Source organism: Podarcis pityusensis (genome assembly GCF_964106645.2).
Source record: "Podarcis pityusensis genome assembly, chromosome: 6".
NCBI lineage: Eukaryota > Metazoa > Chordata > Lepidosauria > Squamata > Lacertidae > Podarcis > Podarcis pityusensis.
Window position 1 is genome coordinate 82,275,774 of NC_138030.1, and position 21,895 is coordinate 82,297,668.

The window sequence follows — 21,895 nt, forward strand, 5'->3', positions numbered from 1 at the left end:
TATCTCAGTGTTGCGGCAAACCATTAACTACAACAGGGGGAGCTGATCTCAGGCCTTGGACTCTTGTTTAGCCTCCTCTGAGCATTTCGGAGCTAGACTACACGCGGCAGATCAAATGAAAATTGCCTGACATCCTGAGATGAACCGTCTGAGGTGCATAGTTCTGTTGCTTCTGTGGACAGGCTGTACTTCCCAAAATGGTAAGTTGTTCAGATAAAAAGGCAGTTTTAACCAGGGGGAAAGGAGGTGGCTCTTCTGCTTGGTATCAAAAGGATTAACTGGTGAAGAATGCAAGAGGGTGGGCTGATGATCATCAGGGCTGGTCCAAGACATTTTGTTGCCTGAAGCAATGGGCAGTATGGTGCTTCCTTTCCATTCCATGTACAAAAGCTGACTGGTCACCTGATCAGATAAAGGGAGGGTGCCCAAGCAATGCCATGTTGTCACTGGAGGGGAATGGGGATGGAGGAACAAGCAGGGGCTGCTGCCATCCCTGGCACCTGCTGCATGAGACAGTTGTCTTAATATCTAACGGCAGAGCTGACCAAAAGTGGTAAATATGAAGGGGAGCAGGTGGCGCTCAGGTCTAAGCTACTGAGCCTCTTGGGCTTGCCGATCAGAAGGTCAGCGGTTCAAATCCCCGTGACGGGATGAGCTCCTGTTGCTCTGTCCCAGCTTCTGCCAACAAAGTAGATAATTAGGTACCGCTACGGTGGGAAGGTAAACGGCATTTCCATGTGTTTTGCTTTCCGTCACAGTGTTCCATTGTGCCGGAAGCGGTTTAGTCATGCTGGCCATGACTAAATATGGATGATAAATATGGCCATGAAAAAAATGGGTTTTCCCTTTGTATCAACCTGAATTAAATGGTGGTGTCAGTATAGGAACATCATCCTAAAAAACCCCATAACATCCATCTTCAGCCTTATATGCTATGTTGCTCAGAAGCAGTAGCTTAGGGCTGAAACAAGAAGACACTAGAGCACCATGCCCTCCTGCATTTATTTAAACAACTATCTGACTTTTAGAAGACATCTGAAGGCATCTGTTTATGGAAGTTTTTAATGTTTGATGTTTCATTGTATTTTTAATATTTTGTTGGAAGCAGCCCAGAGTGACTAGGGAAACCCAGCCAGATGAGTGGGGTATAAATACATCATCATCATCATCATCATCATCATTATTATTGGTCTTAGTGAAGGAGATTCACAGCCTCTTTTACACAACTGTCAAGGAGAAGAACTGCTTTACAAGGAGAGCAATACAAAGGAGACCAGATAACCAGGAATGCCAACAAAATCAGTTGACAAAACCTCTGTAAAAACTGCCATGCTTATCAAATGGCAATAATCTCGGAAATGGAATTAAATATGATATATAATTTATTGTCAAATCTCTTCTTCAGATTGTTAATGCTAAATATCATTCCAGTGTGTGAAAAACCACCTGAAGTTGACTTTGGGGAGACGGTAAGAGGGGAGAGAACTAAATATCGGGAACTTGAGAATGCAAGAGTACAGTACACGTGTAGCCCAGGATACGTATTGGAGGGGCCCAAGTGGACAACATGCGATGGACAAAAGTGGACAACACCACCAAAATGTTTAGGTAAGAGATCATATTCTGTTAGCTTGTTTATTAGGATAATTTCTAAGGGCTGACTCACACAAGTCACACAAGGGTGATGCATAATGAGCCAGAGTTGCCAACTGTTCCCAAAAGTGCTCTCTTCATCTGGCATTCTGGTGTAGAGGAAGACTTTAAAAAGGATAAAAAGGAGCAGGGTGCCAACTTGAATAAAATATTGGGGGGGGCAGGTAAGCCCTGCCCCTCATAATTGATCACAATTCACGGCAACCCCCACCCCATTTGAATGGCAATGCCCATCAACTTTGTGGGGGGAGAGGGGCTAAATATTTTACTGTGGGGGCAAAAGGATTTCGACCCCTTGGAGTTGGCTCTTGTGAAAAGGGGAGAAAAGCAGTCAAAATAAACCATAAAATTTAAAAAACCAGAAGCATTTCTGTTAGGGATTGTAGGAAAAGACCTGCCAAGGAAAATAAAGAACTTATTTATGTATGCGACAACAGCAGAAGAGTCTTAATAGCACAAGGATGGAAGAATGAGGAAATCCCGACAAAAGAACAGTGGCAAGGGAAATTGATGGATTATGCGGAACTGGAGAAATTGACATACAAACTGCGAGATAAGGACAACTGTGGCTTTAAAGAAGAAAGGGAACTTTTTACAAATTACTTAAAAAAAACCCCAAAATGAACTGGACTCCTTGGTAGGTTTTGAATAAACACACACAAATTTATTATTATTAACATAATAGATAGATAATTTAAGGATCTTTACAATTTTATAATATGCAGAGAATAATATGTGTTGAAAAATCAGAGAGAGGAGCTGAGGGAAGTCTTGGGGGGAGTGAGGGAGGGTTTTTCTTGGGGAGGGGGGAAGGGAAAAAACGGGGGGGGAATGAAGATTATATGTTTTTGATAATTTGATATGTTGAAATTCTTAATAAAAACTATTAAAAAATTAACCATAAAATAAAATTTAAAAACGTATCTAAAATGCTTGCTGAAATTAAAAGGACTTTGCTAGGTGCCAGCAGTACAACAGTGAAGGGACATGGCTGATGTCAGCTGGGAGAAAGTTCCATATGACAGAGTAATGAGAATTGGGCCCCCCAAAAAACAATTCTGGGAATTATAGGGATAGAACTACCTAAATTGCATAGAAATTTACCGGTATTCATGTATGCGACTACAGCGGCAGGAATGTTACTTGCCCAAAAATGGAAAGAAGAAGAAGTCCCAGCAAAGGAACAATGGATACAAAAACTTATGGAATATGCAGAAATGGCAAAACTTACTGGAAGAATAAGAAATCAAGATAACAAACTTTTTATAAAAGAATGGAAATGGTCTATTGAATATTTACAGATCAATTGTAAACAGATAAAAACACTGGCAGGGTTATTGTAATAACCTGCAGCTATAGAAGAGTAAAAATATAAAGAAGATAAATAAAAGAGTAAGTTAAGTGAATTTGGATATGCGGACACAATGAAGCCTTTAACGTCCTATTCGTTTTCTCCCACTGGCATGATGAAAGCTGGACCATCTGTAAATTCCAAGGTTGAGTTTAGGCTACCCTAACTACAGTAAAAAGGGACGCGGGTGGCGCTGTGGGTTAAACCACAGAGCCTAGGACTTGCCGATCAGAAGGTTGGCGGTTCAAATCCCTGCGACGGGGTGAGCTCCCGTTGCTCGGTGCCTGCTCCTGCCAACCTAGCAGTTTGAAAGCACGTCAAAGTGCAAGTAGATAAATAGGTACCGCTCTGGCGGGAAGGTAAATGGCGTTTCCGTGCGCTGCTCTGGTTCGCCAGAAGTGGCTTAGTCATGCTGGCCACATGACCCAGAAGCTGTACGCCGGCTCCCTCGGCCAATAAAGCGAGATGAGCGCCGCAACCCCAGAGTCGGTCACGACTGGACCTAATGGTCAGGGGTCCCTTTACCTTACCTTTAACTACAGTAAAAACACCTGCCCTTTTTTCCTTCTTTTTTTAGCACCCTGTAGTATCACAAAAGAGCAGCTGGATGCCAAACACCTGCTTCTGTTTGGTGGCCGAAGGCGTTCCCATGTGATTCAACACAACGGGACACTGGAATTCCTGTGCAGGGAACGATATATCCTCCGGCCTCCTTCAGTCATGAAGTGTAATGACGGACACATGGATCTCCCATCATGCATCTCAGGTTAAGGAGCTTTCAACACTTGATAATTCCTCTTGGATTATTGAAATACTCAAGGTTATCCTACTTTTACATTTGAAAGCCAGTTTGTCCAGTTGCTCCTACAGATTCTGTTCCTCCTCCTCCTCCTTCTCCTCCTCCTCCTCCTCCTTTTTAAAATAATCATAAATAAATAAGAATAAACATGTGCACCCCACCACCGAGACCATTCCATTGTAACTATCCAACCCCCCAGAATTTCAACACCTCTTGCGGTGGTTTGACCCATTTTTGTTTTAACAGTACAAATTCTACAAACACCCTCCATATCTCCCCAAAATCATTTCTCCTGCATATTCCCCGTCTTACCTTAATGGCACATGTTAATTTATTGTTAATCGCTATATCCAATACCTTTTTATGCCATTCTTCCATTTTATACTCTGCTTGCCCCTTCCACTTTCTAGCTGTAATAATTTGTGCAGCTGTCAATAAATTTGTGAGCATCACAGCCTGTGAACCTTCCACCTCATCGTTAATTGATAATGTTACCTCTGGACTTTCAGTCAGCTTTAACCCAGTGATTTCTGTTGTCTCCTTAAACACCCTTTGTGCCCCCCAAATATTGTACATATTTACACCCCCACCACACGTGAGCATAATTCCCTGTTTCCTGGCATCCCCTCCAACATAACACTGAATATTCCTCGTTTATTTGATTTAATTTGACTGGTGTTAAATATCATCTCCAAAATAATTTACAGTGGTACCTCAGGTTTACATACGCTTCAGGTTACATACGCTTCAGGTTACAGACTCCGCTAACCCAGAATTAGTGCTTCAGGTTAAGAACTTTGCTTCAGGATGAGAACAGAAATCGTGCTCTGGCGGCATGGCGGCAGCAGGAGGCCCCATTAGCTAAAGTGGTGCTTCAGGTTAAGAACAGTTTCAGGTTAAGGACAAACCTCCAGAATGAATTAAGTACTTAACCTGAGGTACCACTGTATAATAATTTTCTTTTATTCTTATAGACAGCATTTTCAACGTACGCTTCTCCCATAATTTCCCCCAGCTGTGACTATCTATCTGCCCTGTTGTCTCCTTTTCCCACACCTCTTTTAATTTTCTGTGCTTTCTTAAAAGTGGCTCCTGAGCCCACAGTACACCTTGTACGTCTGCATGGTCTTCTGCTGTGGGATGGATTAGGATGATGGGCGGGTAAATAATAGCAATACACAAGGGGAGCAAAACAAAGTAACCAGAAACGTGCACAAAACCTGTTGATGAGGCCTTTGTAAAAAACAAAACCATAAGCTGTCATGCTTATTTGAATTGTAATAAAGACAGACTCCTGGAAATGCAATGCAATTTGTTAATTATGATGATGATGATAATGGAATCTTGGCACGAAATATCATTCCAGTTTGTGGAGAACCACCTGAAGTTGACTTTGCAGAGACTGTAAGAAGTGTGAGAACCCAGTTTCAGGAATTCGAGAGCATAAGGGCATTTTACAAGTGCAACCCCGGTTATGTGATGGAAGGATCTGGATGGATGATATGCAATGGACAAAACTGGACAGAACCACTGAAGTGTCTGGGTAAGGGGCATGTTCTGTTTGCCAGTTCCTTCTCCAGGTGGATCACATTTAGTCTAAACTCTCGGCTATGACCTGTCCATCTTTGGTGGCCCTGCACGGCATAGCTCATAGCTTCTCTTAGTTATTCAAGCCCCTTTGCCATGACAAGGCAGTGATCCATGAAGGGGGTCAACATCTATAGCAACAGCTAAAAAGTATGGAGTCAAGTTTGTCTAGGTAAATTGCAGCCTGTTTTCCTCTGGCCATCCTTCTTGTGAAGGGGAATAAATAGATGAAGAAGGAATCACAGATGCTACCATATTGGTCTGAATAGAGGCCACACTTCCCACTCCCCAAACCTGACTTGTATAAAACCTGAAGCTGTGATTTAACGGGTGCAGGCTATTTGTAGGGTCTTGCATTTGGACCAGTCTGGTACTTTCCACTCTCACTAAACAAACTACTACAAGGCTCTGCTAATGAAATAAAACTAACAGATTCTTTTTCTTCGTGATAATTTTTCTTTGGTTTTGCATATTTAAGTTTACAATCATACCAGCACACATCCAAAATTACAAGATTCTCCTGAATCTTTCCCCCTCCCAAATTTTTTAAATTGATTTTAACAAATATAACATATAAAACATAGAAAAGAAAACACATTACAATACTAAAAAAGAAAAAGAAAAGAAAAAGAAACAAAAATATAAACACATATTCCTTCTAAAGTTCATTTTAATTTCCATTGTTAACTGACTTCCTCAAATCCCCCCTAACTGAATTTCATTGTATCCGCTTCTAACAGTTCTCCTCTTTCTAATAATAAAATTAACCCCCTCAATTTACTATCTTCTAGTCTTTTCTTAATGTTCAAAATCCATAATGCTTAACAATTCATTCTTATTTTATTCCTAAGCCTATTTGATATTTTCAAGTGACTTCAAATTATTGTATATTACAATATATGGCTAAATAGTCTTTAAATTTATTCCAATCTTCTTGATACTCCTCTTCTTTCTGGTCATGGATTCTTCCAGTCAGGTCGGCTAGCTCCAAAAAGTCCATAATCTAAGATTCTCCCAAATCTTTGGACTTCCGACCTTCCCCTCAATGCGTTCTATTATTAAACCTTTCCTACTGCATCTTTTTTTAAACAAACCATATTTTAAATAACTCCATTGTATCCATAGTTCTTGCTACAATACAAGTGTTATTGCAATCCTGCTAATGTTTTCAGCTGCTTACAGTGGTTTTTAAGGTACATTGTAAAATTTCCCCACTCCTTATTGGAGTTTTGGTCTTCCAGGAAGACCAGGAAGACTAACTGCTCTTTTTTTTTTTTTTTTTTTTTTTTTTACCCCTTGCAGCACCCTGCAGGATCACAAAAAAACAGCTGGATTCCAAACAACTGCTTCTGTCTGGAGGTCGGAGACATTCACATCTGGTTCAACACAATCATACATTGGAATTTCTGTGCAGGAAAGGGTATATCATCTCAGCTCCTTCAGTCAGGAAGTGTCTCGATGGGCACATGGATCTTCCATCATGTATCTCAGGATAAGGATGAGCTCTTGACTCTTGGTGATCCCTCCTGAATTATCTAAAATACTTTAGGGGTTTGCTTGCTGTCTCACTCTATGATATATGAAGACGACTTCTTCCAAATCCTCATCAAGGTTCTACCCTTCTTAACAGTGATTCCCCAAGTCACAGCTCAGATAGCCGGCTGGGGGCACTGGCCAAGGGCACATGACCTCACAGGTGCCAGAGTCAGACTGATGTTGCCTTCTGCCTGTGCAATGCATGGTGTTCCTTCCAGGTCTCTTAACTGCTCTACGATGCCCCTGACTCCCCATGGGAGCTGGATCAGTCCCACTGAATTGGCGCTTCATGTCAGAAACTGCTCCTTTTCCTTGGGGATAATTCAGACTGAAATTCCCAGGTGTCAGAAAAGGTCATTTATGTACGCCAGTACTGGGGTCCTTGCTTTGTTAGCCCAAAAATGGAAAACGAGCATTCTGGATTAGTTGTAGTTTCCGGGTCACCTTCAATGGTAGCCCCATGTAGAGCTCATTGCAGTAGTCCAAGCTTATCATCATCGTATTATATTTATGCCCCACCATTTCCCCTGAAGGGACTTAAGACAGCTTATAGCTTGATCACAACTTTTAACTTGGTGTGTGTGGGGGGGCGGGAACCATTAAAAAACTTAAACATGATACAATTAAAACCATATATCTGCTAGCATTTGTCTGTCTTGGGAGACAATGGAGGAGTGCACTTTTGGGAGTGAAGTCAAACAGCTGGAGAGCTACAGCGCCTGCTATGGCTGTAGAGACCGATAGGGGAGAGACATGTTTTGTTGCTTCTGGGGCTGATAAAGGCATCCGGTTGTGCTGTGGCAGATATAGTATTGCATTTCTTATTTCTGTGTTCCTCCCAGCAGTTATTCCTCCTCTGGTCCCTGCTATGGATGCCCAATCTGACTGTCTGTCTCTTCAGCACTGTGGTTGACTACAAGGGATTCCCACACAGTGGGGTTGATATTGCTACCCATCATGCCATCTTTGTAATGCAGAGTGAGTCTGCCAACGGGCCTGGTGCCTTAAGCCAGTTCCCTAAAGATGTGCTCTGTGGGGAGCTGGTTTCAAAACGACATATATATAGTTTATATAGAAACTATATAAAACAACACAGCACCAGCCCCTTCATTAAAAGCAGCCAGCTCCCCAAAGCCTATTGAAACAAGGAAGTCTTCAACATCTCTCTTAACACGGTTGCTGTCTTCACTTATAGTATTTGAAATGATTGGAGGAGGGCTGTTGTGAACTAGCCCCCCTTGAAATAGGGAAGTGAATAGGTAAAGCAGCAGTGCAAAATCATAGCTGTCAACTTACAGATTTGAAAATAAGGGACCAGCAGCCTCAAAAATAAGGGATCAGCAGCCAAAATAAGGGATCAACAATTACTTTGATAAAATACATATTTTGTTGCATGAAAATGGCTTTAGATACCTATTAGGTCCATAAATTACCATATAGCATATATTCAACACAAAAAAACAGCAACAATTTGTTGTTGACAAAGGACAGCTGGACATAGAAAGGGCCCCATTACCTTCAGTAGCTTATTTAAGGGACATCATCAATAAGGGACAGCAGCGGGACATGGCGCTGGGATAAGGGACTGTCCCACCAAATAAGGGACGCTTGACAGCTATGTGCAAAATCCATGAAACTGGGATCTTGAAACAATGTAATATTTCCTATTTTGATAAGCATCCAGAATGTGGCATTTCTTAATATTTCACAACCAGTTTTGTTTTTTTAAGCAAACAGATGGCAAGTTATTACATCCGCATTGTTCCTGGGAATTTACTTAGCAGGAACTTGTTTTTTCTATGTGACCATTTGTGCTTGGAGTCCACTCAAGTGAGTGGGATAGATTAACCCTTTCTTCTTTCATGGAATAAAGCTCAATGCAACCTTTAATTATCCAGATTATAATTCCTTTAGAACGACCCATTGCCACCACTGCCTCCACTGTGTGCCCTGCAACATCTGGCACTGGCAGAGAAGTGGTGCCTGCCAGGCCATCTTAAGCATATTTGGCGCCGTGGTGCAAGTGATGTTCTTGGCGCCTCTCCCCCTTCTCGTCCTCCTCGCCCCCTGAGCTGGGCAGCTCAAGGCTCGCTTGCCACGCGGGCTTCCTCAGCAGTCCTGCTACTGCCACGGGGCGGGCAGGAGGGAGAAGGGCGCCATGTAGTTTTGCGTGCCACCACCACCACCTCCTCTCCCAGGCAGGAAGTGAGAGAGCACAGCTGGCCATAGGAAGAGCCACCACCGCCGCCCAGCATGTTCCGGACTCCTGCTGCTGGGTGCCACTGATGGGCGGGCGCCCTGGCACAGAGCGCCACTAACCCTAATGGATAAGTTGGCCCTTGTGCCTCCATTGCTGCCAATTTCAAGTGAAAGCGTGCCGATTTCAGGCAAGGTCTCACCCGAAATGGATGCAATCTCACCCCAAATTGGCTTCAGTGCTGGTGCTGCTTCTCTGCAACTGGTGGAGCTGAGCTAGCTCTGCCTAGTAGTGCACATTGCTGTTAGAGGACAGCTAAAAGGGCTTTCTCAGAAGTTTGCAACTTGGTAAGAAAGGTTTGTTGCTGTTCGGCCTAGCTGCCATCACCACACCAAGTGCTGTGCCAATGCAAATCTTTCACAAGCACTCCTTGTTGGTTTCAAAGTTCATGTTCCCCATTCCAGTAATCCTTCCTCATCTCACGGCACAGAGCCATGAACCACCAGTGATTTTTTTTTGCAAGGACAGTCATTAGAAAAATTAGTTGTAGAAAGTGAGTATCCTGTGGTCCAGAGCAACAAGCAACGCTATGGAAAGCTGGCTGTTCTCCGTTCTTCCATTTCTTCTGTGGACATGCTGTACTTCCCAAAATGGTGAGCCCACACTTTTTAATGTATGAAAAGCTCAACAGTATAATTAGCGGTAATGATTTTATTAATATACCAACTTGTAAATGCACTTGCATCAGATGTCCAAGGAATAAACAACTATCTGACATTTAGAAGACATCTGAAGGCAGCCATGTTTAGGGAAGTTTTTAATGTGTGACATTTTAATGTATTTTTAATCTTCATTGGAAGCCGCCCAGAGTGGCTGGGGAAACCCAGCCAGATGGGCAGGGTACAAATAATAAATGATGATGATGATGATGATTATATTGTAAATGGTAGAGCATTTCAGCCTTATAAATGCTTATACTTGAAGATTACCAATATAGACGGTTATTTTGAAAAATATTGGATTTAAGATGCATTTATTTAACACATTTTTAATGTGTCTTTCAGAGTTCCAACCTTCAAAATGTGTTTTACCAGTTATAGTTAGTTCAAAAACTATAAGGCCATAACAGATAAATATTTTAAAAAACATCTAAACGTTAACATAACATTAAAATGATAGCATCAGCTTACATTTTTTTTTTTTTAAAAAAAGGGAAATATTTGACTTGTGTTTGGTTTCAAAGTACAGCTTTATTTATTTACTGTCAGGCTTCAGGGAATTGGCATCCTTCTCCGTGGCTGTACATAAGCAGAACAAAGGAAAAGGATTCTTCTTACTAGTTAGAAACTTTAGTAATCACAGAAAGAGAACTAAGAACCCATCTCTTAGTAATAGCGGTGCTCCCAATTAAATAGCCCACCCCCTTCTGTCCCTATGAACCTATGTCACTTCTACGTCTCGTAATCTCAGCTTGTCCCCTCTGTGCTTTCTGTTCTGTGACTTTCTGAGCCCTTCTAGCTTTGGGGAGGGCAGTGGAGGAATGCTGTCTAGAGACTGCGAATCTGTTAACCCTCTCCCTTCCAGTGTTTCTTCTTCTAGGTGTTCACCATCCAGTATATCCCAGCTTCTGCCTTCTGAACTTTGCCCCTCTGCAAACCACTGTTCCCAATCTATATTGTGCTCCTGCTCCTGGGAAAATTCAGGATCTGGATCAGGAGCAGGGGGCAGGGGGCAGGAGGAGGCTCCCACCATTCCTCCTCAGTGCAGTCCTCCACAGCATGGTCCCTGATATTTACTGTGCTTTCAGGAAAATGTGAGAATGTTGATATTGATGGTAAATATAATTGCAGTTTGTCTAGAACCACTTGACATTGATTTTGGGGAAATGATAAGTGATGAGAAGGCCAGGTACCTGGAGGGTGACAGAACACAATACAAGTGCAACCCTGGATATGTCTTGGAAGGCACTGAATGGATAACATGTCATGGGCAAAAGTGGACACCTGCACCCAGGTCCTTGGGTAAAGAGGCATCTTGACTTTCAATATTGCAAACTCTAAATCAAAATGTGGGGTGTCCAACATAGCCTCTGGAAACTCATCTGCATGCAAAGTTGAATCTGAATTCACATCCTACCTCCAGCATGGAATCAAGGTGTCACTTTGGGCCAGTTTGCATCTTGGAGCTCTTGTTCCTTTTCTCAAGACTGTGAGGAGGGGAAAAAGAAAAGAAGGGTCACAATCCAATGACATACAGGCCTGTAATCCTATACCCCATCCCAAGGATTAAGCCCATTGCACTGAAAGGGAGTTACTTCTGAAGTGCATCTATAGGGTGGTGCTATTAAATACATCCCCATACATTTCAGTGGGTGGGAAGTTAGAGACTATTTTTACTCCCATGTTGACCTTAATGGGTTTTTTCAGGACTTAAATGGAAGTTGACAGAAACCACAATGAATGACTGAGTGGGTGCAGCAAATGAGTCTGTCCCTATTGTATTTCCTCATGTGTTTACATCCTCCCGTTTTGAACACGTAAAGACAGCTACAGATATGAGGTAACCTTGCAGCACAAAGGGCAAATGGAATAGGACACACAGAGAAATGAGTCCCTGTGATGATCCCCGCCTCCCCTCCCTTTCTTTCTTTTAGCACCTTGTGGTATCACAAAATAACAGCTAGACGCAAAAGACCTGCTCCTGCATGGGAAGCGAAGACGGTCCCAGGTTACAGACTTTGCTAACCCGGAAGTAGTACCTCGGGTTAAGAACTTTACCTCAGGAGGAGAACAGAAATTGCACAGTGGCGCGCAGCGGCAGTGGTAGGCCCCATTAGCTAAAGTGGTACATCAGGTTAAGAACAGTCAGGTTAAGAACAGACCTCCGGAACGAATTAAGTTCGTAACCCGAGGTACCACTGTATCTCAAGAGAGAGAGAAATACTCCATCTCGACATGCCTAATTTGAACAAAGGGATTTCAAAGTCCTTCATTTTTGACCTTTGGTAATTGTACTAAGTCACTGTTCCTATCACTTTATTATTTACTAGAAATGGGGAAAAACTGTAGTCACACACCCACTATTGAGAATGGAGACATTATCACCTTATCACAGAAGCAATATGCATCTGGTTCTTCAGTAGAATTCAAATGCCAAAAATATTATGCCATGGAAGGAGAAAACAGAACTTTTTGTAACAATGGGAACTGGACAAAAGTGCCCATTTGTCTAGGTAAGAACTTTCCCCCCTCTGTTTTGATAGAAATTCCATCTTCTGGCATGCACATAGGGTTGCTTCATTAATTTCTTTTATATGTGATATATTTGGGAAAGGTTCAAATAATTGTTTCTCCTTAGTAAAGCACCAGCATGAAGCATGTGAGATATGGAGAGGGACAATCCTAGTTCATATCTTGCCTTCAGCCATTATCTTTAGCATGCCAGTATCCTCTCAGCTTCAGTCCCCATTCTGTAAAATATAGGTACTAATCATATGAAAATTAGTTGCTGGAACAACGTTTCCAAGCACAATTCAAAGTGTTGGTGTTGACCTTTAAAGTCCTAAACAGCATCAGCCCAGTATACACAAAGGAGTGCCTCCACCCCAATAATTTAGCCTGGACACTGAGGTCCAGCTCTGAGGGCCTTCTGGTGGTTCCCTCACTGTGAGAAGCAAAGCTACAGGGAGAGGGCCTTCTTGGTAGTGGCACCTGCCTGTGGACCGCCCTCCCATCTGATTCAAGGAAATGAACAGCTATCTGACTTTTAGAAAACATCTGAAGGCAGCCCTGTTTAGGGAACTTTTTAATATCTGATGTTTTATCGTGTTTTTAATATTCTGTTGGGAGCCACCCAGAGTGGCTGGGGGAACCCAGCAGGATGGGTGGGGTATAAATATTAAACTGTTGTTGTTATCTATTTGAAGTACTTTGGAAACTTAACAAGCACGGTGTCTGTGATTGGGAGAACCTGTGGCCTTCCAGATGTTGTTTGACTCCAACTCCCATCATCTCTAGTCAACACGGTCAAGGATGATGGGAGTTGTAAGTTAGGGTTCCAGGTGGAGAAATCGAAGTTGGAAACGGAATTGTTAGAGCCTAAGACTAAGGTACTTTCAAGAATGTATAACTTGCTGTTAAAATGGAACACACAAGATGAAACGGTAAAATCAGCCATGATAAAGTGGGCACAGGACATTGGGTATAATATCATGTTTGAGGACTGGGAAAGGTTGTGGACTACTGGGCTAAACTTCACTGCTTGTAATGCTTTGAAAGAAAATGTAATGAAAATGATATATAGATGGTATATGACACCAGTCAAACTTGCAAAAATATACCACTTGTCTGATAATAAGTGTTGGAAATGTAAAGAAAAGGAAGGAACATTCTTTCACCTCTGGTGGACCTGCCCTAAAGTGAAGGCTTTCTGGGAAATAATATATAATGAACTGAAAAAGGTATTTAAGTATACCTTCTCTAAGAAACCAGAGGCCTTTCTTCTGGGTATGGTGGGCCAAGGGGTGGTAAAGAAGGATCGAATATTCTTTATGTATGCCACAACAGCAGCAAGGATACTTCTCGCGAAGCACTGGAAAACTCAAGATCTACCCACACTGGAAGAATGGCAGATGCAACTGATGGACTATATGCAATTGGCTGAAATGACCGGCAGAATCTGAGATCTGGGAGAGGAGACGGTAGAAGAAGATTGAAAAAAAATTAAGATTTATTTGCAAAAACATTGCAAATTGTATGAATGCTAAGCAGGATGCTTGATCATAAACAATTTGGCACCATCAAAATAGATGAAGAGAAGTAGGAAGATAAGAAAATGTAAGAAAAAACAATTTTTATTTTGGACAAACAGTTGGATAAATTTAATTGATAATTAGACAGTGAGGATGGAAGTAAGGTGATAATTTGCTGGATAAAATTTTTTTTAACATGGAAGGTAGGGGCGGGAGATGTGAGGAGGTCACAAGAAGATAAGAAAGTATGTTATGTTTTGTTATAATTTTGTTTGATTATTATATTGTAACTTAAAAATTTCAATAAAATATTTATTAAAAAAAAAAAAGGATGATGGGAGTTGTAGTCCAACTATATCTGCAAAGAGGCACCTTAGCAGAAGCAGAAGAGGAGTTTTACTTGGCCAGGCCTGGTAGACTACTTGCAATAGCCTGGCAGACCAGATTCTGCCTGCAGGCCATAGGTTCTCACATGACTTTAATGATAATTCTGCAAATGATGTTTGTGTGTGCGAGAGAGAATTTGTTGCTTTTTTCAAATGCAATGGTATGTCAAAAAAATTGACTTGTGTTCCCAAGACTGATGTATATAAAATCTTCCTTTTTGTTTAAGTTTTCCAATATGGCAAATACATACTCTGGTTGCCTTCATGAACAGAATCTATTTTCATCTCACCACAGAGCCCTGTGCAATCTCACTGGCTGAAATGGAAAGCAAGAAAGTTGAGGTGGTGGGGCAATCGGATGAGCATCGTTTTCAAAACTTATATGTACAACGTGGTACTTCTGTTGAGCTTGCCTGTAAAGCAGGGCATGCTCCTGCTGCAAATTATTCCCCGTCTGCTTTCGTAATCCGGTGCAATGGAGAAGCAATTGCGTATCCTGAATGTGAAGGTAATTCAATACGGCATTATTTTTAAAATAACAAAAATTATATATTGCTTGAAGAATCTCAATAATCACTGGTTAAAGAATACACCAAGTTCTCATTGGGCTGTTTTCCCTTAGTTTCTTCTTCTAAATCTTTTTAGACAGCAGCATGGGACAGCAAAAATCTTAAATAGAAAGGCTGCCCACGCTTGTTCCACGGACTGGGTAAACCCTGACATCCAGATTGAAATTCCATAGAGCAGTTGAGCTCTAACTTTAGCAATAAAAACCTTGAGGGCAGAAGGGATATGTTGGTTACCTCTTGTTGCAAAGAAGCACAATATGACCTGCATAGACAGCTTGCTGGCACTCACCGCCCCTGCGCAGTGCAAAGATCACCGGAGCCTGTGATGGAAAGTGATCCCCAAATAGTTGAATTCAAATACCTGCTGGATGTGTTTCCCACCAAAAACCCACCTATATCTCTTATGAGAATTCCCGAAGACCATTATTTTGCTTTTATCGAAGTTCATACTCATTTTCATTCTAGACAGATAGTCGATACAGGCATTTAACAAACGCTTTAAGCCAATTCTAGTCCGTGAGAGCAGAATCATATCATCTGCATATAGGAGAATGGGAATTTTTGGTGCATTGAGTTTTGGGCTGTGAGCATCCACCAGTTTTAGTAATGGGGCAAGCTCATTTAAGAAGAGATTAAAAAGAGAGGAAGCAAGAACACAGCCCTGTTTCACACCTCGATTTATAGCAACAGGGTCTGACACCTCGTCCCCTGGAGTTATTCTTATATGACAGGTATTATTTGAGTAAAACTTTTTAATCAGGTAAAGTAACCTGGGATCTAAGCCCAGTGACTCGAGTTTGGACCATAACAGCCCCCTGTCGACTGAGTCAAAAGCAGCCTTAAGATCTAAAAAGGCCACAAATAGGCTTTCTTATGTTGCCACATGTACTTGGCGGCTAAATGGGATAACACTATACAGTTACGTAAAGTGGATTTCCCTGGTCTAAACCCTGCCTGCTCTGGGCCTATGTTGTTCACGTCAAGCCACGTAGTTAATTTGCATAATAGATGTTTTGCATACCATTTCCCAATATTTGACAATAGGCTTATTGGTCGATAGTTGGAAGGTAACTTTTTGTCCCCCTTTTTAAAGATTGGGATAATTATGGATTTCTGCCATGAATTAGGCATAATTCCAGTTCTGTCCACCACAGTGAATATTTCCGTTAGAATCATAGCCCACCAGTCTGGCTTGGATTTAATTAGTTCAGACGGGATGGCATCAGGGCCTGCAGCTTTGCCTAGTTTCATCTGAGAAATTAAATTTTTTACTTCAGTAACGGGGCCACTCAACCAGGGTCGAGGAAGAGGCAAGATCTTGGCTGTCTGATGGAATACAATCGTCATAAAAGATCGCCTTAAAATGCTCTACCCAGAGCATAGATGGAATCAATGTCAGTCGGTGCTTTTGAGTCTGTGGGGGGTATACAATAGCCTTCCAGAATTTCTTATGATCATTGGTAAGGATGGCTGAAAGCAGCGAGTCCCAGCAAGCCTGGTTGTGTCTTATCTGACTAAGCTGGATAGACTCCCTAAGTTGTTTGGTTCTAACGAAATATGTATCAGGCAATCAGGAGCTGCCTGCCTCTTTCGACCCTCCGTAGATTCTCCTAACCTTTACTTTAATGCCTTTGATTTCATTATCAGTCCACTCACCAAACCCCAATTTCTTAGGTGGCCTGTGCGAGTGAGAATAGGGCAATTTGGTTATTAGGATGTCCATAACCTCCTCAAACCAAGTGACTCTAGCTACTGGAGAGAGCTCACCACTCCCTACCGAGATCAAGTGAATCACACAATCAGAATACACCAAGGTTTGGAAAGACGATAGAGTATGCTCGTTAATTCTAATTCTTATCTACTGAGGACGCGATACCCATGGGAGTGGATTGATTAAATTTTCTGGCACTCTTGATGGAAAGACAAATTTGCATTGAAGGGGGATAGCATTGAGAGCATCGACGGGAATGTGTGTCCCAGAAATCGTTCCCAGGAGTTCTTCTGTTGAGGTGTCCTCTACTGCCGGCATAGCCAATTCAGCATTTGCGGGGCAAGATGAAGGTTGATGAAGTAAAATATTAACTTCTTGCAGATGGGCTTTGAGGCAGTTCTGGAACACAGGTGGGAGAATAGGTTGCTTAACAGTTTGTGATACATCCAGTAGGTTTGGCATTATGTTATCTATTGGGAAGGTTTCTGGTTTGTCCTCGGCTGGGGGCAATCGCAGCTCAGCGCTCGGGGTGACCAGCTTCCCAGTGTGCGTCTCCTGATCAAGTTCAGACAATCCCCCAGACACCTGTGTAGTTTCTGATCTTGCTTGCTTCTCCTCCATAACTGTGGGCAAAGACTGTTCCATGGACAGAGGTGGGGATGAAAATATCTATAGTGTCATACATGTTGATTCGGCGTATAGTTGGATCCAGTCCCTTGGTCTGCAAACGTCTTTCTTGGTTGGGTGAGTCCCTTACCGGGGATTCCTCCTGTAGAAAGGCCAGTATCTCCTCTTTCCCAGACCTATCATTATTCGTATTCCTGCTGCCCACATTAGCAGGTTCATGGGGGTTTGTCCTAGGCTTGCTGAGGTCACACATCGAATCTTGAATACTGTTTGTTATTACTTGAATTTCCTCTAGTATGGAGTTAATTGGGGTTGTGTTTATTGTTGCTCTTTCCTCAACATTCCTAAGGAGCAGATATTTCTTTAAAGTCACTCTTTGAGGCCCTCCTGTATTAACTGCAGCTGTGTTAGTATCAATCAGAGGACCTGGAAGATTTCCATGTTGGCTTAATCTTGAAGGTGGAGCAGTCAGGGGTTGCTCAAGAGATAACCGACTTGGCCTCTGTCTAGCTGGGAGTAGAGGTACAGCGTCCATGTGGAAATGACTCAGGAAGGCACCCATTTTGGGGAGAAGCAGAGGGATGGCATGACTTTGAAATTTGAGAAATAGCTTTGTTACTCTTGGATGGCTCGGCAGTTTTTCCAGTGTTTTTAAGTCCAGAGAGCCTATATCCAATCTCAGAAGTTCAGATAAGGAGAGGCAGACTCTTAGTCTGGAGATCTAACACCCTTTGTTCTCCCAATTGCTAGGAATCTGGCACACTGTAATAAAGACTTAGATTTCATGGAACAACCCTGACATGTAAATTAAAAGGATTTTGTACATGCATAGGTTCCTTTGAGCCTGACATGGTGTGGTTTCCAAAGCAAGCAACTTGAATTCTCCTGAACCTTCTCAGTTCATTGAGGCAAGGGTAAAAGGTAGAGAAAAAGGTGAGGGGAAAGCTGAACCGGGCTGGAGCAATTTTGATGAGGTCCCATAGACTGAATGAAGATTGAATAATGGGGGCACTCTTAAATGCTTTATTTCCTTAAAAGGTGTTAAATGTTACTTGACACAACAGGCAAGCCATCTACAAAAATGAGGTAGGGTATTTTAAGCTTCCTGTCACAGGTAGTTTAAGAAGCTGCTTGAGCACATTGTTCTCAGCCATTGGTGCTGAGTGAAAAAGTAAGAGATGAGTGCTTTGTGCAAATTGGATAGAGTACCTCTGCCATCCAGAGTATCATGTTCAAACCTGGGGATGGGGCAACTAGCCTTTCCAGATGCCGGCTTGTAGAGACAGTGTTTTTGGAAAGGCCATTTTTGTTCTCACCAGGGCTAATGAATGGCCAAATATTGGATTGTGGCCAGGCACAGAAGCAATCCAGTATAGAGCAAGGCATTTTCACGCATCCAGAATCCTTAGGCAATGAGGGCAAGCACAATTCCAGCAGGGGAGGAGAGGCAAGGTTGCCACAGCTCACTTCCTTTGTTGTGCTTCTATGACATAGGCATTCACTTTTTGAGTAAACGAGTCAAGATGCTCAAGGGAAATGCTCAGGATGAAAGGGAGGCAGTAACCCTTGTTGCAGTGGCCAGTAGGGGAGCATTGCTCTCCTGGCATCACTGCCAGTTAGAGAAAGGGGAAGGTCAAGGCAGTGAGGAGTTCAGCACAGTAGCAGTGGCAGTGGCAGTGGCAGTGGCAGTGGCAGTGACAGTGACAGGAGTGCTGAATTGACTCTGCCACTGCACCTGTGTCGCAACTCCCCACTGCCTTGCCGCCCACTCTTGGTAGTTGGCAGCAATGTACGACATTGGGTAGCCCAGGTGAGCAGTGCCAAACCACCCACACCAGCCAGCCACAACTGACACCTAGGAAACATATGGAAGCTGTTGAAAATATTTTATGTCACTGGACTTGAAGCTAGTTCCTTCCTGAATGAGAATTATGGCTTCAATTCTGCATTTATCATGCTCTCGTGCATGATTACGTGACTCCTTCTGAGTTCTGGCGCCTTAGAAATGGAAATACAGTGAAGTGTTCATGGAAGGAACTTTTTAGAAACATTGCATTACATTTCTTTTTGTTACAAGTTAACACCTCATTTCCTAATACGGAAATTTTGTTTGTATTTTGCAATAGAAATTACTTGCCAAGAAGAAAACATCGATCATGGATATATACTAAACCCAAAGAAACTTTACAAAGAGGGGGACCGACTTCACTTCTCATGTTCTGATGGGTACAAGCGTGCTGAGATATCGGATGCTATATGCACTCGGAATGGGTGGAGTTCAAGACTTGCGTGCATAGGTTTGTATGTTTCCAGTGCCTAGAGCTGTCGTCGTTTCAGTGTAACCCTGTGCATGCTTACTTTGAAGTAAGCCCACTCTGTTGCACAACTCTCTGAGGGAATTGTGCACAAGACTGCAATTTTAGTCAAGTGGATTGGATTAGATAATTTAAAATAGATCAGAACGTTGTCCTTGGTGAATCAAGACAATGATTTTTACACCTTTAAAACTATGCCATTTTGTGTTTTATACCGGTATTTATTTATTCCTCACTTACATCTTGCATATAGGAGGGAATGCTCCTACAGTGGTGTCCGGAAAGGCACTTATTATTATTATTATTATTATTATTATTATTATTATTATTTATATACCACCCAATAATCCAGAGGTTTCAGGGTGGTTCACAAAAAAGATCTATGACAGCAGAAAGGGAAGAGAGGAACATCTAGAATGGCAGTGGCATGTTGCAGCACTGTGCTTATATTATTTTAAAGGGACTAATAATTCGGTGATCCAAGAACAGAATACATGTGCTTTTGTTCCTTTTCAACTTTTGTTCCTTTTCAACAAAATACATATTGCTAATCAAGTAAATTTTCTTTAGCAAGTTCCGCTGATTCTGGTTTTGCAATCTTTTGCTAAGATGTTTAGATGTGAATTTTAATCTGTTCTTATTCTACTGTTATTTTATCTTTTTGAAAGTTATTATTATTATTTTTTTACTTTCTTTTTTTGTAAATTTATTTGGGTTTTTCAAATTAAATTTTACAATAACATATCAACATACAATATAGAAACAAGATTCCACAGAATCTCCTGGACTTCCCTCATCCCCGTTGTGGGTCCTATGGTTAGTCATTTCCTCCTGCATCTTTTATAATAATCCAAATTTTTTGCATCTCCATTATGTCCAAAATTCACCATTAAACTGCAAGTGTTAGTCCAACCTGACTAATGATTTTAGCTGTTTACAATGGTTTCTAAGATAGATTATAAATTTCCCCCATTCCTTATTAAGATTTTGGTCTTTAAAATTATTGCTTTTCTAACTTATTGAAAAATTTAGTATTCTTTTGTAAACCGCTTTGAAGTTTGTTTTTAACAAATAATAAATACGTTCTCATACTGATGTACTGAATTATATCTAGCCAGGGAAAGAGTTTGTTGCTTGATCTGTTGCTGACCAAGTGTCCTCCTTGTATTCCTCCACAGAAATTGTCTGCTCCCCACCCCAAGTAGAAAATGGCGACTACTATCCTAAGCAGAGTCACTATCAATATCAAGACATAATTGAAACACGGTGTGAGTCTGGCTATAAGCTTCGGAACCGCCTGTTCCCTTCCATGTGTACAGAGATAGGGTGGTTTCCTTCTCCGGGCTGTATTTGTAAGTAGCTTTCTCTTTGCAGTTTCAAAACATGAACAACTAGCATTAAATGCATCCAACTTTGCAGTTTATGAATTATATGCCCATCATGATGATAGTTGAGGTGTGTGTGCAGGGAGAGCCATGAACCTCTACCTATTGCTCTATTACTGGAGGTCAGGGGCTGTGCATGGAGGCACATGGGCTCCCTTGGATGGAGGCTGGGTTATTCACAGTCAGAGTAAGGGCTCAGATTTTTGCCCACTGAAATGTTGTTCCCAAGTACAAAGTTTTATTGCCGTCATTCACAAATATATCGGATGAAATAGGGATGCAGGCACATCCGACTGAATGTCTGCATAGGCTCGAGCTTTTTGCAAAGATTTGATTTCAATGCTTGCTAAAATATCGGAGTTCCCTGCACCATTACCCTATGTCCTTGTTCTAAGGGCCAAAAGCTTATCTTTGGGCTGGAGAAGACTGTGGTCTTCAAGCCCCAGCAAACTGTCTTTCCCCAGCTCTGACTGTTCCTGGCAGCAAACGTGGGTCTGGGGACCACCTGCATCTTCTGCCACAGTCATCTATTTCTGTTTTCATACACAGACCAAAGAGGGAAACCCAGATAATATTCAGACACTGATACACTTGAGCCAAATGTGCAACCCCCATTAAACCAGCCAGCCAAGGAAAATAGCAAGTGGAACTTCCTGATTTATTTATGTTTGGCTTAACCTTTTTCTTATCTTCTCCAAAGCAAAGAACTGTGACTATATTTGGATTGAGAATGGACAACTATCTGATTTCTACGAACGCTGGCCAGACTACTATTTTCCAGGAAAGGTGGGACAAACAGTTAACTATCGTTGCCATGATGGTTTTCTACCAATAAATAAAGAAACATGGGGTAGAACTTCATGCACTGAATTCAGCTGGAGTCCAGAACCAAAATGCTTCAGTAAGTTAACATTTTCCTTGCATTCTCAGCTTTGATCAGAAATGGAAACGACCATGTGCAAACACAAAATATGCCTATTCTGAAAGTTGTGGAAGGAATATGTGTAAAGTGGCTAAACAGTGAGTAGT

At 41.9% G+C, this 21,895-nt stretch overlaps 2 protein-coding genes across 2 annotated transcripts in view; both read left to right on the forward strand.

The window, feature by feature from the left end:
* LOC308479774 (coagulation factor XIII B chain-like) lies at positions 1 to 8,816 on the forward strand. The gene is made up of 5 exons (XM_081010628.1): positions 1 to 200; positions 1,432 to 1,608; positions 3,582 to 3,770; positions 5,170 to 5,346; positions 6,693 to 8,816. Exons 1-5 carry the CDS (start codon positions 140 to 142, stop codon positions 6,884 to 6,886), a joined length of 798 nt encoding a protein of 265 aa, XP_080866754.1. The 5' UTR covers positions 1 to 139; the 3' UTR covers positions 6,887 to 8,816.
* A 599-nt stretch (positions 8,817 to 9,415) lies between these two features.
* The window catches only part of LOC308479545 (complement factor H-like), a 46,914-nt gene continuing 34,434 nt past the window's right edge, over positions 9,416 to 21,895 (forward strand). Inside the window, 7 exon segments of the mRNA XM_081010249.1 lie at positions 9,416 to 9,776; positions 10,974 to 11,144; positions 12,173 to 12,355; positions 14,555 to 14,767; positions 19,293 to 19,463; positions 20,660 to 20,833; positions 21,567 to 21,767. Coding sequence (XP_080866375.1) covers positions 9,713 to 9,776; positions 10,974 to 11,144; positions 12,173 to 12,355; positions 14,555 to 14,767; positions 19,293 to 19,463; positions 20,660 to 20,833; positions 21,567 to 21,767 — 1,177 coding nt within the window. The 5' untranslated portion in view covers positions 9,416 to 9,712.

Bases quoted from the DNA above. Each gene is read 5' to 3' on its own strand.
- LOC308479774 (XM_081010628.1), top strand. From the start codon at position 140: ATGAACCGTCTGAGGTGCATAGTTCTGTTGCTTCTGTGGACAGGCTGT. The intron at 201-1,431 runs GTAAGTTGTTCA...ATATCATTCCAG, and splicing joins AGGCTGTACTTCCCAAAATG to TGTGTGAAAAACCACCTGAA. The intron at 5,347-6,692 runs GTAAGGGGCATG...TACCCCTTGCAG, and splicing joins AGAACCACTGAAGTGTCTGG to CACCCTGCAGGATCACAAAA.